An 18,737-nucleotide genomic window follows, 5' to 3' on the forward strand; every position below is an offset into this window, starting at 1 on the left:
ATCACCCCATCACCCCTCACACCCACTCCATCACCCCTCATACCCCCCATTGCCCCCCATATTCCTACCCCACCACCCCTCACACCCCCGTCACCCCTCACAGACCCCCCCATCACCCCCCATCCCATCACCCCCCCTCACCCCTCCACTCCATCACCCCCCACATCCCCCCAACACCTCTCACACCCCCCATCACCCCCCACACCCCACCTCCCCATCATTCCCCACCCCATCCCCCATCACCCCCCCACCCCATCACCCCCCATTCCCTCCTACACCCCCACCCCATCACCCCCCATTGCCCCCCATATTCCCACCCCATCACCCCTCACACCCCGTCACCCCTCACACACCCCCCCATCACCTCCCCACCCCATTACTTCCCATCACCCCCCCACCCCATCACCCCATCACCCCTCACACCCCCCCCATCACCCCTCATACCCCCCTTTACTCCCCATTGCCCCCCACATCCCCACCCCATTGCCCCTCACACCCCCACCATCACCCCTCATACCCCCCACTACCCCCCATTGCCCCCCACATTCCCACCCCATCACCCCTCACACCCCCCCATCACCCCCCCACCCCATCACCCCCCATTCTCTCCTACACCCCCACCCCACCACCCCTCACACCCCCATCACCCCTCACAGACCTCCCCATCACCTCCCCACCCCATTACCCCCCATCACCCCCCACCCCATCTCCCCATCACCCCTCACACCCCCTCCATCACCCCTCATACCCCCCATTGCCCCCCACATTCCCACCCCATCACCCCCTGCATCCCCTCCTCATCACCCCTCACACCCCCCCATCACCCCCCCACCTCATCACCCCCCATTGCCCCCCACATCCCCACCACCCCTCACACCCCCGTCACCCCTCACATCCCCCCCATCACCTCTCCACTCCATCACCCCCCACATCCCCCAACACCCCTCATACCCCCCATTACCCCCCATCACCCCCCACTCCATCACCCCGTCACCTCTCACACCCCCCATTACCCCCCACACCCCACCTCCCCATCATTCCCCACCCCATCCCCCATCACCCCCCCACCCCATCACCCCCCATTCCCTCCTACACCCCCACCCCATCACCCCCCATTGCCCCCCATATTCCCACCCCACCACCCCTCACACCCCCGTCACCCCTCACAGACCCCCCCATCACCCCCCATCCCATCACCCCATCACCCCTCACACCCCCTCCATCACCCCTCATACCCCCCACTACCCCCCATTGCCCCCCACATTCCCACCCCATCACCCCTCACACCCCCCCATCACCCCCCCACCCCATCACCCCCCATTCTCTCCTACACCCCCACCCCACCACCCCTCACACCCCCATCACCCCTCACAGACCTCCCCATCACCTCCCCACCCCATTACCCCCCATCACCCCCCACCCCATCTCCCCATCACCCCTCACACCCCATCACCCCATCACCCCTCACACCACCTCCATCACCCCTCATACCCCCCACTACCCCCCATTGCCCCCCACATCCCCACCCCAGCACCCCTCACACCCCCCAATCACCCCTCATACCCCCCATTGCCCCCCACATTCCCACCCCATCTCCCCCTGCATCCCCACCCCATCACCCCTCACACCCCCCCATCACCCCTCATACCCCCCACTACCCCCCATTGCCCCCCACATCCCCACCCCATCACCCCTCACACACTGCCCCCCCATTGCCCCCCATCGGCAGGCGCTGAGCGCTGCTGCTGTGGGTCCGTTTATTGCAGTGTTGGGGGTCGTTGCGTTGTTGCGTTGTTGCGTTGTTGCGTTGTTGTGTTGTTGTGTTGTTGTGTTGTTGTCCATTCAGGCGGCGGCTTTGCAGACGAAGGCATTGCGCTCTGTGCACGGCCGGGCGGCCCACGAGGTGAAGGCTGGCAGGGAAACGGGGCCACAGCGGCGTGAGACAGGGAGTGTGCAACACCAGGGTGTGAGTGTGCAACCCGAGTGTGTGAGTGTGCAATGGGAGTGTGTGTGTGCAATGGGAGTGTGCATCGGGAGTGTGTCAGTATGCAACCCGAGTGTGTGAGTGTGCAATGGGAGTGTGTGACAGGAGTGTGTGTGTGCAACAGGAGTGTGTGAGTGTGCAATGGGATTGTGTGTGTGCAATGTGAGTGTGTGAGTGTGCAATGGGAGTGTGTGACAGGAGTGTGTCAGTGTGCAACCCGAGTGTGTGAGTGTGCAATGGGAGTGTGTGACAGGAGTGTGTGTGTGCAACAGGAGTGTGCAGCAGGAGTGTGTGAGTGTGCAAAGGGAGTGTGCAACAGGAGTGTGTGAGTGTGCGAGTGTGCAAAGGGAGTGTGTGAGTGTGCAACGGGAGTGTGAGTGTGCAATGGGAGTGTGCAACAGGAGTGTGTGAGTGTGCAACGGGAGTGTGTGAGTGTGCAATGAGAGTGTGAGTGTGCAATGGGAGTGTGTGATAGGAGTGTGTGTGTGCAACAGGAGTGTGCAGCAGGAGTGTGTGAGTGTGCAACGGGAGTGTGAGTGTGCAATGGGAGTGTGCGACAGGAGTGTGTGAGTGTGCAACGAGTGAGTATGTGAGTGTGCAATGGGAGTGTGCAACAGGAGAGTTTGAGTGTGCAATGGGAGTGTGCAACGGGAGTGTGTGAGTGTGTGATGGGAGTGTGTGAGTGTGTGACGGAAGTGTGTGAGTGTGCAATGGGAGTGTGCAATGAGTGAGTGTGTGAGTGTGCATTGGGAGTGTGTGAGTGTGCAATGGGAGTGTGTGACGGGAGTGTGTAATGGGAGTGAGTGTACAATGGAAGTGTGCAGTGTGTAAGTGTGCCATTCATGCCATGCAGTGCCATGCAGTGCCATTGTAACCATGCAGTGCCATTCAGTGCCATGCGGTGCCATGCAGTGCCATCCAGGCCATGCAGTGCCATTCATGCCATGCCATGCAGTGCCATGTGGTGCCATGCAGTGCCATGCAGTGCCATTCATGCCATGCAGTGCCATTCAGGCCATGCAGTGCCACGCGATGCCGCGCAGTGCCATGCAGTGCCATGCAGTGCCATGCCATGCGGTGCCATGTGGTGCCATTCATGCCATGCAGTGCCATGCAGTGCCATTCAGGCCATTCAGTACCATGCAGTGCCATGTGGTGCCATTCAGTGCCATGCAGTGCCATGCAGTGCCATTCATGCCATGCAGTGCCACACGATGCCGCGCAGTGCCATGCAGTGCCATGCAGTGCCATCCAGGCCACGCAGTGCCGTTCATGCCATGCCATGCGGTGCCATGCGGTGCCATGCGGTGCCATTCAGGCCATTCAGTGCCATGCAGTGCCATGCGGTGCCATGCGGTGCCATGCGGTGCCATGCGGTGCCAATTGGTGCCATGCAGTGCCATGCAGTGCCATCCAGGCCACGCAGTGCCATTCATGCCATGCCATGCGGTGCCATGCAGTGCCATTCAGGCCATTCAGTGCCATGCGGTGCCATGTGGTGCCAATTGGTGCCAATTGGTGCCAATTGGTGCCAATTGGTGCCATGCAGTGCCATGCCATGCAGTGCCATGCGGTGCCATCCAGGCCATGCTGTGCCATGCGGTGCCATGCGGTGCCATGCAGTGCCATGCAGTGCCATTCTGACCCCACCACGCCATTCAGGCCATGCCACGCTGTGCCATTCTACCCACACCGTGCCATTCTATCCATGCCATCCATGCCATGCAGTGCCATCCATGCGATGTGGTGCAGTGCAGTGCCATCCATGCAGTGCCATCCATGCAGTGCCATCCATGCCATGCCGTGCAGTGCCAACCATGCCATGCAGTGCCATCCATGCAGTGAAGAGCAGTGCAGTGCCATCCATGCCATGCAGTGCAGAGCAGTGCCATCCATGCCATGTGGTGCAGTGCCATCCATGCAGAGCAGTGCCATCCACGCAGTGCCACCCATGCAGTGCAGAGCAGTGCCATCCATGTCATCCATGCAGTGCCATCTATGCCATGCAGTGCAGTGCAGTGCAGTGCCATCCATGCAGAGCAGTGCCATCCATGCAGTGCCATCCATGCCATGCAGTGCAGTACAGTGCCATCAATGCAGTGCCATCCATGCCATGCACAGCAGTGCCATCCATGCCATGCAATGCCATCCATGCAGTGCCATCCATGCCATGCAGTGCAGTACAGTGCCATCCATGCCATGCAGTGCCATCCATGCAGTGCCATCCATGCAGCGCAGTGCCATCCACGCAGTGCCACCCATGCCGTGCAGTGCAGAGCAGTGCCATCCATGCAGTGCCACCCATGCCATGCAGTGCAGAGCAGTGCCATCCACGCAGTGCCATCCATGCATTGCAGAGCAGTGCCATCCCCCCCCCCCCCCCCCTCACCCTCCTCGTCCCGCAGCGCCGCGCACCGCCCCCCCCGCCGCGCTTTGGCCGTTCGGTGCCACGAAGCGAAGCGCGGCGCGGTGCCGTCCGACCACCGCCACGAACGGCTCTGCGGGGACAGCGCGGCGTCGGCACCGCCCGCACAGCCCCATAGGGCCCCACAGCCCCGGACAGCCCGGAACGCACACAGCCATAACCCCACACCCCCACACACCCCCATAACCCCCATATCCCCCCATAACCCCACACACCCCCATATCCCCCCATAACCCCACACACCCCCATATCCCCCCATAACCCCATAACCCCCATATCCCCCCATAACCCCACACACCCCCATATCCCCCCATAACCCCACAACCCCCATATCCCCCCATAACCCCTTATCCCCCCATATCCCCCATAACCCCACACCCCCCCATTCACCCCCATATCCCCCATAACCCACCCCCCTATACCCCCCCTTTCCCCCCCATTCACCCCCATATCCCTCCATATACTCCATTATCTCCCTATACCCCCATATCCCCCCATACCCCCCATATCCCTCCATACCCAACACAACCCCATATCCCCCCATACCCCCATACCCCACACATCCCCCCACACCCCCACACCCCCATCACCCCCATATCCCCCCCATACACCCCCATATCCCCCCATAACCCCACACACCCCTATACCCCTCCGCACACCCCCATATCTCCCCATATCCCCCCATAATCCCCCATACCCCCATACCCCCCCATACCCCCCCATAACCCCACACACCCCCATACACCCCCATATCCCCCCTATAACCTCATACACCCCCATATCCCCCCATAACCCCTTATCCCCCCATACCTCCCATATCCCCCCATAACCCCCATATAACCACATATCCCCCCATACCCCCCCACACCCCATACCCCCCCATACCCCCATATCCCCCCCGTACCCCCCACACCCCCCACACCCCCCTACACCCCCACACCCCCATCCCCCCCCATAACCCCCATATCCCCCCATAACCCCCACACCCCCCACACCCCCATCACCCCCATATCCCCCCATACACCCCCATATCCCCCCATAACCCCACACACCCCCATACCCCTCCACACACCCCCATATCTCCCCATACTCCCCATACCCCCCCATAACCCCACACACCCCCATACACCCCCATATCCCCCCCAGAACCTCATACACCCCCATATCCCCCCATACACCCCCACACCCCCCATATCCCCCCATATCCCCCCATAACCCCCATATCCCCCCCATACCCCCCATATCTCCCCATATCCCCCCACACCCCAATACCCCCCATACCCCCATACCCCCCCATACCCCCCATATCCCCCATAACCCCAGACCCCCCACACCCCCATACCCCCCATACCCCCCCATATCCCCCCATAACCCCCATATCCCCCCCATACCCCCCACGCCCCCCCATACCCCCCATATCTCCCCATATTCCCCCACACCCCAATACCCCCCATACCCCCCCATATCCCCCCATACCCCCCATAACCCCATACCCCCCCATACCCCCCACATCCCCCCATACACCCCCATACCCCCCATACCCCCCATATCCCCCCATAACCCCACACACCCCCATACCCCTCCACACACCCCCATATCTCCCCATACCCCCCATACCCCCCCATAACCCCACACACCCCCATACACCCCCATATCCCCCCCATAACCTCATACACCCCCATATCCCCCCATACACCCCCACACCCCCCATACCCCCCATATCCCCCCCATAACCCCCATATCCCCCCCATACCCCCCATATCTCCCCATATCCCCCCACACCCCAATACCCCCCATACCCCCATACCCCCCCATACCCCCCATATCCCCCCATAACCCCACACCCCCCACACCCCCATACCCCCCATACCCCCCCATATCCCCCCATAACCCCCATATCCCCCCCATACCCCCCACGCCCCCCCATACCCCCCATATCTCCCCATATTCCCCCACACCCCAATACCCCCCATACCCCCCCATATCCCCCCATAACCCCATAACCTCCATATCCCCCCAAACCCCCCATATCCCCCCACACCCCCACACCCCCCACCCCCCCACACCCCCCCATATCCCCCACCCCCCCCCACCCCCCCATATCCCCCCATAACCCCATACCCCCCATACCCCCCATATCCCCCCATAACCCCACACCCCCCACACCCCCATAACCCCCATATCCCCCCCATACCCCCCACGCCCCCCACCCCCCCACACCCCCCCATATCCCCCCATAACCCCATACCCCCCATACCCCCCATATCCCCCCACACCCCCCTACACCCCCATACCCCCCACACCCCCCATATCCCCCCATAACCCCACACCCCCCACACCCCCATACCCCCCATACCCCCCCATACCCCCCCATAACCCCCATATCCCCCCACACCCCCACACCCCCATATCCCCCCATAACCCCATACCCCCCATACCCCCCACACCCCCCACACCCCCCACCCCCCACACCCCCTATCCCCTCCGGTTTCCCCCCGGCTGACCCCGGCGGGGCGGTGGAGGCCGATCCAGACGCGGCCGTCCGCCCCCTCCCCGCTGCCGTCGCCGCCCCGCGACGCGTTGAGGAGCTCCGCGAGGAGCCGCAGCTCCGCCGCGCTGCGCACCGCCGCCAGGTGGGAACCGGGACCCCAACGGCGGCAGAACGACTGCGGGGCGGCGGCCGGGGGTGAGGGGGGGGTGGGGGGATGGGGGGGATGGGGGGGATGGGGCTGAGGGGGGAGATGGGGGGATGGGACTGTATGGGGTGTGTGGGGGGTGAGGGGGGAGATGGGGGGGATGGGGGGATGGGGGGGATGGGGGGTATGGGGGGTATGGGGTGTATGGGGGGTGAGGGGGGAGATGGGGGGATGGGGGAGATGGGGGGATGGGACTGGATGGGGTGTATGGGGGATATGGGGGGGATGGGGGGTGAGGGGGGAGATGGGGGGGATGTATGGGGGATGGGGGGGATGGGGTTATGGGACTGGATGGGGGGAGATGGGGGGGATGGGGGGGGATGGGGGGATGGGACTGTATGGGGTGTATGGGGGGTGAGGGGGGAGATGGGGGGGGATGTATGGGGGATGGGGTTATGGGACTGGATGGGGGTATGGGGGGTGAGGGGGGAGATGGGGGGGGATGGGGGGGATGGGGGGTGAGGGGGAGATGGGGACGGATGTATGGGGGATGGGGGGGATGGGGGGTATGGGGGGTGAGGGGGGAGATGGGGGGGATGGGACTGTATGGGGTGTATGGGGGGTATGGGGGGATGGGGGGTGAGGGGGGAGATGGGGGGGGATGTATGGGGGATGGGAGGGATGGGGTTATGGGACTGGATGGGGGTATGGGGGGTGAGGGGGGAGATGGGGGGGGATGGGGGAGATGGGGATGTATGGGGTTATGGGACTGTATGGGGGGAGATGGGGGTGTATGGGGGGGTATGGGGGGAGATGGGGGGTATGGGGGGAGATGGGGGTATGGGGGGAGATGGGGGGGTATGGGGTTATGGGACTGTATGGGGGGAGATGGGGGGGGGGTGGGGGGGTATGGGTGGGGATGGGAGGATGGGGGGATGGGGGGATGGGGGGAGATGGGGGGATATGGGATTATGGGACTGTATGGGGTTATGGGGGGATGCGGGGGGAGATGGGGGGGGATGGGGGTATGGGGGGTTATGGGACTGTATGGGGGGAAATGGGGGTATGGTGGGAGATGGGGGGGTGGGGGGAGATGGGGGGTATGGGGATATGGGACTGTAGAAGGGGGGGGATGGGTGGATGGGGGGTATGGGGGGTATGGGGTTATGGAGGTAGATGGGGGTATGGGGGTATGGGACTGTATGGGGTGTATGGGGGGTATGGGGGGTATGGGGGGATGGGGGTATGGGGGGAGATGGGGGTATGGGGGAAGATGGGGGGGGATGTATGGGGGATGGGGTTATGGGACTGTATGGGGTTATGGGGGGTGAGGGGGGAGATGGGGGGGGGATGGGGTTATGGGACTGTATGGGGGTATGGGGGGTATGGGGGGGGAGATGGGGGGTGGGGGGATGGGGGGGGATGGGGGGAGATGGGGGGGGATGGGGGGAATGGGGGTATGGGGGTTATGGGACTGTATGGGGGGAGATGGGGGTGTATGGGGGGTGAGGGGGTATGGGGGGAGATGGGAATGTATGGGGTTATGGGACTGTATGGGGGGTATGGGGGTATGGGGGGATGAGGGGGGAGATGGGGGGATGGGGGGAGATGGGGTTATGGGACTGTATGGGGGGAGATGGGGGTGTATGGGGGGAGATGGGGGTATGGGGGGAGATGGGGGGGTATGGGGTTGTGGGACTGTATGGGGGGAAATGGGGGTATGGGGGGAGATGGGGGTGTATGGGGAGATGGGGGGATGAGGGGGGAGATGGGAGTATGGGGGGAGATGGGGGTATGGGGTTATGGGACTGTAGAGGGGGGGGTATGGGGGGTATGGGGGTGTGGGGGGATATGGGGAGATATGGGGGGTATGGGGGGGTATGGGGGTATGGGGGGTATGGGGGGGGATGGGGGGATGGGGAGATGGGGGGTATGGGGGGGGATGAGGGGAGATGGGGGGAGATGGGGGGTATGGGGGTATGGGGGGTATGGGGGGAGATGGGGATGTATGGGGTTATGGGACTGTATGGGGGGAGATGGGGGGTATGGGGGGATGGGGGTTATGGGGGTGTATGGGGGTATGGGGGTATGGGGGTGTGTGGGGTTATGGGGGGTATGGGGGGAGATGGGGGGTATGGGGTTATGGGACTGTATGGGGGGAGATGGGGGGTATGGGGGGATGGGGGTTATGGGGGTGTATGGGGGTATGGGACTGTATGGGGGTGTGGGGGGATGAGGGGGGAGATGGGGGGGTGGGGGAGATGGGGATGTATGGGGTTATGGGACTGTATGGGGGGGGATGGGGGTATGGGGGGAGATGGGGGGGGATGGGGGGATATGGGGTTATGGGACTGTATGGGGGTATGGGGGGTATGGGGGGAGATGGGGGGATGGCGGATATGGGGGGTTATGGGGGGGTATGGAGTTATGGGGGGTATGGGGGGATGAGGGCTATGGGGGGATGGGGGCTATGGGGTGTATGGGGGGTATGGGGGGATGGGACTGTATGGGGGGAGATGGGGGGATGAGGGGGGAGATGGGGGGTTTGGGGTTATGGGGGGCATGGGGGTGGGGGGGTATGGGGGGTATGGGGGGTATGGAGGGTATGGGGATATGGGGGGATGGGGGGGATGGGGGGATGGGGGGAGATGAGGGGTGTGGAGGTATGGGGGGGTACAGGGGTGTATGGGGGGTATGGGGTATGGGACTGCATGGGGGGAGATGGGGGGTATGGGGAGATGGGGGGATGAGGGGGGAGATGGGAGTATGGGGGGAGATGGGGGTATGGGGTTATGGGACTGTAGAGGGGGGGGATGGGGGGTATGGGGGTATGGGGGGTATGGGGGTGTGGGGGGTATGGGGGGGGATGGGGGGGATGGGGGGAGATGGGGGGTGTATGGGGGTATGGGGGTGTGTGGGGTTATGGGGGGTATGGGGGGAGATGGGGGGTATGGGGTTATGGGACTGTATGGGGTGTATGGGTGGTATGGGGGGTATGGGGGGATGGGGGGAGATGGGGATGTATGGGGATATGGGACTGTATGGGGGGAGATGTGGGGTGTGGGGGGATGGGGGATATGGGGGGATGGGGGTATGGGGGGATGAGGGGGGAGATGGGGGGGTGGGGGGATGGGGGTGTATGGGGTAATGGGGGTATGGGGGGATGGGGGTTATGGGGGTGTATGGGGGTATGGGACTGTATGGGGGTATGGGGGGATGAAGGGGGAGATGGGGGGATGGGGGGAGATGGGGGGGTATGGGGGGTTATGGGACTGTATGGGGGTTATGGGGGGAGATGGGGGGTATGGGGGGATGGGGGGTTATGGAGTTATGGGGGGTATAGGGGGATTGGGGGTATGGGGGGAGATGGGGGGTGTGGAGGTATGGGGGGTATGGGGTGTATGGGACTGTATGGGAGGTATGGGTGGAGATGGGGGGCATGGGGGGATGGGGGGGTGGGGGGTGGGGGGGTTTGGGGTTATGGGAGGGATGGGGGTATGGGGGGGTATGGGGGTGTGGGGCGATACGGGGTTATAGGACTGTATGGGGGGAGATGGGGGTATGGGGGGATGGGGAGTATGGGGGAATGGGGGATATGGGGGTATGGGGGGCGTGGGGGGAGATGGGGGTGTATGGGGGGATGGGGGGTATGGGGGATATGTGGTTATATGGGGGTTATGGGGGGATATGGGACGTATGGGGGATATGGGGGTGTTTGGGGGATATGGGGGGATATGGGGTGTATGAGGGTATAGGGGGGATATGGGGGATATGGGGGTATGGGGGTTATGGGGGTATGGGGGTGATTGGGATATGGGATATGGGATGTGGGCGGGTTGGGGGTGTGGGGACAGTGGGGATATGGGGATTTGGGGATGTGCGGACATAGGAGGACGTGGGGACATTGGGGACATTGGGACATTGGGGACGTGGGGATATGGGGATATGGGGACATGGGGGATATGGGGTCAGGGGGATATGGGGACGTGGGGATATGGGGTCAGGGGGATAAGGGGTCAGGGGAACATGGGGACATGGGGACAGGGAGACATGGGGATATAGGGCCATGGGGATATGGGGTTATGGCGATATGGGGGATATGGGGCCATGGGGATATGGGGATATGGGCACAGGGGTCAGGGGGACATCAGGACATGGGGATATGGGGACATTGGGGATATGGGGTCAGGGGGACATGGGGATATGGGGATATGGGGATATGGGGTCATGGGGATATGGGGGTATGGGGACACGGGGGACACGGGGACATGGGGACGTGGGGTCAAGGAGACATGAGGATATGGGGTTATGGTGATATGGGGGATATGGGGATATGGGGCCATGGGGATATGGGGTTATGGAGATATGGGGGATATGGGGCCATGGGGATGTGGGGATATGGGGACGTGGGGATATAGGGTTATGGAGATATGAGGGATATGGGGATATGGGGATATGGGGATATGGGAATATGGGGATATGGGGATATGGGGTCATGGGGATATGGGGATATGGGGTCGTGGGGATATGGGGACATGGGGTCATAGGGATATGGGGATATGGGGCCATGGGGATATGGGGATATAGGGTTATGGGGATATGGGGATATGGGGTTATGGCGATATGGGGTTATGGCGATATGAGGGATACGGGGATATGGGAATATGGGGATATGGGGCCATGGGGATATGAGGGATATGGGGCCATGGGGATATGGGGTCGTGGGGATATGGGGACATGGGGTCATAGGGGTATGGGGATATGGGGCCATGGGAATATGGGGATATGGGGTCGTGGGGATATGGGGACATGGGGTCATAGGGGTATTGGGATATGGGGCCATGGGGATGATGGGGTCATGGGGATTTGGGGCCATAGGGATATGGGGTTGTGGGGATATGGGGATATGGGGTTATGGCGATATGAGGGATATGGGGATATGGGAATATGGGGATATGGGGTCATGGGGATATGGGGATATGGGGCCATGGGGATATGGGGATATAGGGTTATGGGGATATGGGGATATGGGGTCATGGGGATATGGGGTTATGGCGATATGAGGGATATGGGGATATGGGGCCATGGGGATATGGGGATATGGGGATATGGGGATATGGGGTCATGGGGATATGGGGTTATGGCGATATGGGGTTATGGCGATATGAGGGATATGGGGATATGGGAATATGGGAATATGGGGATATGGGGGCATGGGGATATGAGGGATATGGGGTTATGGTGATATGAGGGATAGGGGATATGGGGATATGGGGCCATGGGGATATGGGAATATGGGAATGTGGGGATATGGGGATATGGGGCCATGGGGCCATGGGGATATGGGGCTATGGGGTCATAGGGATATGGGGTCATAGGGATATGGGGCGATGGGGCGATGGGGCGACGGCGCCCCCCCACCTCGGCGCGGCTCCAGCTGAGCTCCCGGCTGAAGAAGCCGAGGCAGCCGCCGGGGGTCGGCACCCAACCCGGGCCGCAGCCGTCCGGATCCCCTGCGGAGGTGCGGGATGAGGGGGGGCTGCGGGGCGGCCGGGGGGGGGGGGGGGGGTGCGGGGACGGAGGGGGGGCTGCGGGGTCTCACCTCGCAGGGAGGGGAGCAGCAGAACGCAGCCCAGCAGCGCCCACGTCGGTGCCATTGCGTTCCCTGCGGGGACGCCGTGCGGGGGGCGGGGGGGTCTCGGAGCCCCGCATCCAAAACGGGACCCCCCGACCCCCCCCCCCCACCGCACCCCCCCACCGCACCCACGCGGTTGGAGGCGGTCGCGGCCCCCACTGTGCGCGGCTGAGGAGGGGCGGATGGGAACCCCGGCAGTGCGGGGTGGGGGGCGGGGCGGGGCGGGGGCGGCTGTGGGGTGCGGAGCTACGGAGGATCAGATGTGGGGTGTGGGGCTACGGGGGGGTGGGTGGGGTGTGCGGGGCGGGAGGGGATGCGGGGTGTGGGGGGGGTGCGGGAATGGGGTGTGGATGTGGGGTGTGGGGTGCGGGGGGCAGGTGTGGGGTGCGGGTGTGGGGTGCGGGAATGGGATGAAGGTATGGGGTACGGGTATGGGTGTGGGTGTGGGGTGCGGGGTGCGGGTATGGGGTGTGGGTGAGGGGGGCAGGTATGGGGTGCGACAATGGGGTGCAGTAGTGGGATGAAGGTATGGGGTGCGGGTGTGGGGTGCAGAGCTATATGGGATCAGGTGTGGGGTGCGGGTATGGGGTGTGGATGAGGGGGGCAGATATGGGGTGTGGGAGTGGGGTGCGGGGATGGGGTGTGGGACTGGGATGAAGGTATGGGGTGCGGGTATGGGGTGCAGAGCTATAGAGGATCAGGTGTGGGGTGCGGGGTTACGGGGGAGCAGCTGTGGGGTGCGGGTATGGGGTGTGGATGAGGGGGGCAGATATGGGGTGCGGGTATGGGGTGTGGATGAGGGGTGAGGGGATGGGATGAAGGTATGGGGTGCAGAGCTATATGGGATCAGGTGCGGGTTTTGGGGTTCCAGGGGAGCAGCTGTGGGGTGCGGGGGTGCAGATGTGGGGTGCGGGTATGGGGTGTGGATGAGGGGGGCAGATATGGGGTGCGGGGATGGGGTGCGGGAATGGGATGAAGGAATGGGGTGCGGGTATGGGGTGCAGAGCTATATGGGATCAGGTGTGGGGTGCGGGGTTACGGGGGAGCAGCTGTGGGGTGCGGGGATGGGGTGCAGGAATGGGATGAGGGAATGGGATGAAGGTATGGGGTGCGGGTGTGGGGTGCAGAGCTGTAGAGGATCAGATGCGGGGTATGGGGTTACAGCTGAGATGGGGTGGGGTGTGGGGTGCGGGAATGGGATGAAGGAATGGGGTGCGGGTGTGGGGTGCAGAGCTATAGAGGATCCAGTGAGGGTTTTGGGGTTGCAGGGGAGCAGCTGTGGGGTGCGGGGCTGCAGATGTGGGGTGCGAGAATGGGGTGTGGGTGCGGGGTGCGGTAATGGGATGAAGGAATGGGGTGCGGGTATGGGGTGCGGGAATGGGGTGCGGGAATGGGGTGTGGATGAGGGGTGCAGGTATGGGGTGTGGGGATGGGGTGTGGGAATGGGATGAAGGAATGGGGTGCGGGTATGGGGTGCAGAGATATATGGGATCAGGTGAGGGTGTGGGGTTGCAGGGGAACAGCTGTGGGGTGCGGGGGTGCAGATGTGGGGTGCGGGTATGGGGTGTGGATGAGGGGTGAGGGGATGGCATGAAGGTATGGGATGAAGGTATGGGGTGCGGGTATGGGGTGCAGAGCTATATGGGATCAGGTGTGGGGTGCGGGGTTACGGGGGGGATGGGGTGGGGTGTGGGGTGCGGGGATGGGAATGGGGTGTGGGTGAGGGAATGGGGTATGGATGAGAGGTGCAGCTGTGGGGCGCGGCTGTGGGCTGTCGGCTATGGGGCGCACAGTGGGGTGTGGGGTCACAGCGCTGCAGGGGCGGGAAATGGGGGGCAGTGGGGAGCAGTGCGGGCGTTCACAGCGCGGGGTGTGGGGCTCCATAGGGCTCCATGGGGCTCTATGGGGCTCAGTGGGGCTCTATGGGTCTCTATAGGGCCCTATAGGCTGTATGGGGCTCCATTGGGCTGTATGGGGCTCTATGGGGATCAGTGGGGCTCTATGGGGCTCTATGGGCTCCATTCAGCTCTATGGGGCTCTATGGGGCTCAATGGGGCTCAATGGGCTCTATGGGGCTCAATGGGCTCTATGGGTCTCTATAGGGCCCTATGGGCTGTATGGGCTGTATGGAGCTGTATGGGGCTCTATGGATGTCTATAGGGCTCTATGGGCTCTATGGGGCTCTATGGAGCTCAGTGGGGCTCCATGGCCTCTATGGGGCTCTATGGGGCTCTATGGGGCCCTATAGGCTGTATGGGGCTCCATTGGCTGTATGGGGCTGTATGGGGCTCTATGGGGATCAGTGGGGCTCTATGGGGCTCTATGGGCTCCATTGGGCTCTATGGGGCTCTATGGGGCTCTATGGGCTCTATGGGTCTCTATAGGGCCCTATGGGCTGTATGGGCTGTATGGAGCTGTATGGGGCTCTATGGATGTCTATAGGGCTCTATGGGCTCTATGGGGCTCTATGGAGCTCAGTGGGGCTCTATGGCCTCTATGGGGCTCTATGGGGCTCTATGGGGCCCTATGGGCTGTATGGGGCTCCATTGGGCTGTATGGGGCTGTATGGGGCTCTATGGGGATCAGTGGGGCTCTATGGGGTTCTATGGGCTCCATTGGGCTCTATGGGGCTCTATAGGGCCCTATGGGCTGTATGGGCTGTATGGAGCTGTATGGGGCTCTATGGATGTCTATAGGGCTCTATGGGGCTCTATGGGCTCTATGGGGCTCTATGGGGCTCAGTGGGGCTCAATGGGCTCTATGGAGCTCAGTGGGGCTCCATGGCCTCTATGGGGCTCTATGGGGCTCTATGGGGCTCTATGGGGCTCTATAGGGCCCTATAGGCTGTATGGGGCTCCATTGGGCTGTATGGGGCTGTATGGGGCTCTATGGGGATCAGTGGGGCTCTATGGGGTTCTATGGGCTCCATTGGGCTCTATGGGGCTCTATAGGACTCTATGGGGCACTATGGGGCTCTATGGGGCTCTATGGGGCTCTATGGGCTCTATGGGGCTCAATGGGGCTCTTTGGGGCTCTATGGGGCTCTATGGGGCTCTATAGGGCTCTATGGGACTCAATGGGCTCTATAGAGCTCTATGGGGCTGTATGGGGCTCTGTGGGCTCTATAGGGCTCTATAGGGCTGTATGGGAGTCTATGGAGCTCAATGAAGTCTATAGGGCTCTATGGGGCTCTGTGGGGCTCTATGGGGCTCTATGGCTCTTTGGGGATCAAGGGGCTCAATAGGGCTCTATAGGGCGCTATGGGGCTCTATAGGGCTCTATAGGGCTCTATGGGGCTCTGTGGGGCTCAATGGGCTCTATGGGGCTCTATGGGGATCTATGGCTCTATGGGGCTCTATGGGTTCTATGGGACTCTATGGGACTCTATGGGGCTCTATAGGGCTGTATGGGAGTCTGTGGGGCTCTATGGGTCTCTATAGGGCTCTATAGGGCTCTATGGGGCTCTATGGGGCTCTGTGAGGCTCTATGGCTGTATGGGGCTCTGTGGGGCTCTATGGGCTCTATGGGCTCTATAGGGCTCTATGGGGCTCTATGGGTCTCAGTGGGGCTCTATGGGCTCTATGGGGCTCTATGGGGCTCTATGGGCTCTATGGGACTCTATGGAAGTCTATGGGGCTCAATGGGCTCTTTGGGGCTCTATGGGGCTCTATGGGGCTCCGTGGGGCTCTATGGGAGTCTATGGGGCTCCATGGGCTCAATGAGCTCTATAGGGCTTTATGGGGCTCTATGGGGCTCTATGGGAGTCTATGGGGCTCTATGGGCTCTATGGGGCTCTATGGGGTCTCAATGGGGCTCTATAGGGCTCTATGGGGCTCTATGGGGCTCCGTGGGACTCTCTGGGCTCTATGCGGCTCTGTGGGAGTCTATGGGGCTCTATGGCTCTATGGGGCTCTATGGGGCTCTATGGGGCTCTATAGGGCTCTATGGGTCTCTATGGGACTCTATGGGAGGCTATGGGGCTCTATGGGGCTCTATGGGGCTCTATGGCTCAATGGGGCTCAATGGGCACAGTGGGGCTCTATAGGGCTCTATGGGGCGGCTATGGGCTCTATGGGCTCTATGGGGCTCTATGGGGCTCTATGGGGCTCTATGGGCTCAATGGGCTCTATGGGGCTCTATGGGGCTCTATACGGCTCTATAGGGCTGTATGGGAGTCTATGGGCTCTATGGGCTTTATGTCTCTATGGGGCTGTATGGGGGTGTATGGGGCTGAATGGGCTCTATGGGGCTCTATGGGGCTCTATAGTTCTCTATAGAGCTCTATGGGGCTCTATGGGGCTCTGTGAGGCTCTATGGGTCTATGGGGCTCTATGGATCTATGGGGCTCTATGGGGCTCTATGGGCTCTATGGGCTTTATGGCTTTATGGGGCTCTATGGGTCTCTATGGGGCTCTATAGGGCTCTATGGGGCACTATGGGGCTCTATGGGCTCAATGGGCTCTATAGGGCTCTATGGGGCTCTGTGGGGCTCAATGGGCTCTATGGGGCTCTTTGGGAGTCTATAGGGCTCTATAGGGCTCCATGGAGCTCTATGGGCTCTATGGGAGTCTATGGGGCTCTATGGGTTCTATGGGGTCAGTGGGCTCTATAGGGCTCTATGGGTCTCTATGGAGCTCTATGGGCTCTATGGGAGTCTATGGGGCTCTATGGGCTCTATGGGGCTCAATAGGGCTCAGTTGGGCTCTATAGGGCTCTATGGGGCTCTATGGGGCTCTATAGGGCTCAATGGGTCTCCATAGAGCTCTATGGGGCTCTATGGGGCTCTATGGGGCTCTATAGGGCTCAGTGGGGCTGTATGGGGCCCTATGGGGCTCAGTGTGTCTCTGTGGGCTGTATGGGTGCCGCCCCCCCCGGTCTCTATGGGAGTCTATGGGCTCTATGGGGCTCTATGAGGCTCAATGGGTCTCTATGGGGCTCTATGGGGCTCAGTGGGTCTCTGTGGGCTGTATGGGCGCCGCCTCCCCCGGTCTCTATGGGAGTCTATGGGGTTCTATGGGCTCTATGGGGCTCTATGGGTTCTATGGGTTCTATGGGTTCTATGGGGCTGTATGGGGCTCTATGGCTCTATGGGGCTCTAGGGGCTCTATGGGACTCCATGGGGCTGTATGGGGCTCTATAGGGCTCTATGGAGCTCTATGGGTCTCTATAGGGCCCTATGGGGCTGTATGGGGCGCTATGGGGCTCAGTGTGTCTCTGTGGGCTGTATGGGCGCCGCCCCCCCCGGTCTCTATGGGAGTCTATGGGGTTCTATGGGCTCTATGGGGCTCTATGGGTTCTATGGGGCTCTATGGGTCTCTATGGGGCTCTATGGGTTCTATGGGGCTGTATGGGGCGCTATGGGGCTCAATGGGGCTCTATGGGGCTCCATGGGGCTCCATGGGGCTCTATGGGGCTCTATGGCTCTATGGGGCTGTATGGGGCTCAGTGGGGCTCTATGGTTCTCTATAGGGCTCTATGGGGCTCTATGGCTCTATGGGCTCTATGGGGTTCTATGGCTCTATGGGGTCTATGGGGCTCTATGGGTCTCTATGGGGCTCTATGGAAGTCTATGGGGCTCTATGGGACTCTATGCGGCTCTATGGGGTTCTATAGGGCTTTATGGGGTTCTATAGGGCTCTATGGGGCTCTATGGGGCTCTATGGGGCTCAATGGGTCTCTATGGGGCTCTATGGGGCCCTATGGGGCTCTATGGGGCTGTATGGGGCTCTATGGGTTCTATGGGGCTGTATGGGGCGCTATGGGGCTCAGTGTGTGGCTGTGGGCTGTATGGGCGCCGCCCCCCCCCGGCGTTGCGGTTCGGATCTCACCGTTCGGGCGGCCGTTCCGCGTCCCGGCACGGAGCGGCGCGGCGTCCGCGGGGCTTTATGTGCGCGGGGCGGGGGGGCCGTGTGGGGCCGTGCGGGGCGGTGCGGGGCGGGGGGGGCCGTTCGGGACGGGGGGGGGCCGTGCGGGGCCGTGCGGGGGTAGGGGGGCCGTGTGGGGCCGTGCGGGGGGGGGGCCGTGCGGGGCGGGGGGGGCCGTGCGGGGGGGGGGGGG

The 18,737-nt window shown here is 62.3% G+C and overlaps 2 protein-coding genes across 3 annotated transcripts in view; one reads left to right on the forward strand and one right to left on the reverse strand.

Annotated features, from left to right (window-relative positions):
* LOC107055489 (C-type lectin domain family 2 member D-like) overlaps positions 1 to 18,737 on the forward strand; it is a 134,836-nt gene that overhangs the window by 84,352 nt on the left and 31,747 nt on the right. The gene's annotated exons all lie outside the window — the stretch shown is intronic.
* Positions 1,741 to 18,538, reverse strand: LOC121109246 (ovocleidin-17). The gene is made up of 6 exons (XM_040702883.2): positions 18,509 to 18,538; positions 12,648 to 12,710; positions 12,467 to 12,558; positions 6,914 to 7,075; positions 4,374 to 4,482; positions 1,741 to 1,910 (listed from the first exon to the last, which is right to left on the reverse strand). The coding sequence occupies exons 2-6, from the start codon at positions 12,700 to 12,702 to the stop codon at positions 1,843 to 1,845; spliced, it is 486 nt and encodes a 161-aa protein (XP_040558817.1). The 5' UTR covers positions 12,703 to 12,710; positions 18,509 to 18,538; the 3' UTR covers positions 1,741 to 1,842.

Source organism: Gallus gallus, chromosome 1, assembly GCF_016699485.2.
Source record: "Gallus gallus isolate bGalGal1 chromosome 1, bGalGal1.mat.broiler.GRCg7b, whole genome shotgun sequence".
Classification (NCBI taxonomy): Eukaryota; Metazoa; Chordata; class Aves; order Galliformes; family Phasianidae; genus Gallus; species Gallus gallus.

Coding starts and splice junctions, on each gene's coding strand:
- LOC121109246 (XM_040702883.2), bottom strand. CDS start 12,702: ATGGCACCGACGTGGGCGCTGCTGGGCTGCGTTCTGCTGCTCCCCTCC. Junction 4,483..6,913: donor GCCTCCACCGCCCCGCCGGG/GTCAGCCGGGGG, acceptor CTGTCCCCGCAG/AGCCGTTCGTGGCGGTGGTC. Junction 1,911..4,373: donor GGCGCTGCGGGACGAGGAGG/GTGAGGGGGGGG, acceptor TTTCCCTGCCAG/CCTTCACCTCGTGGGCCGCC.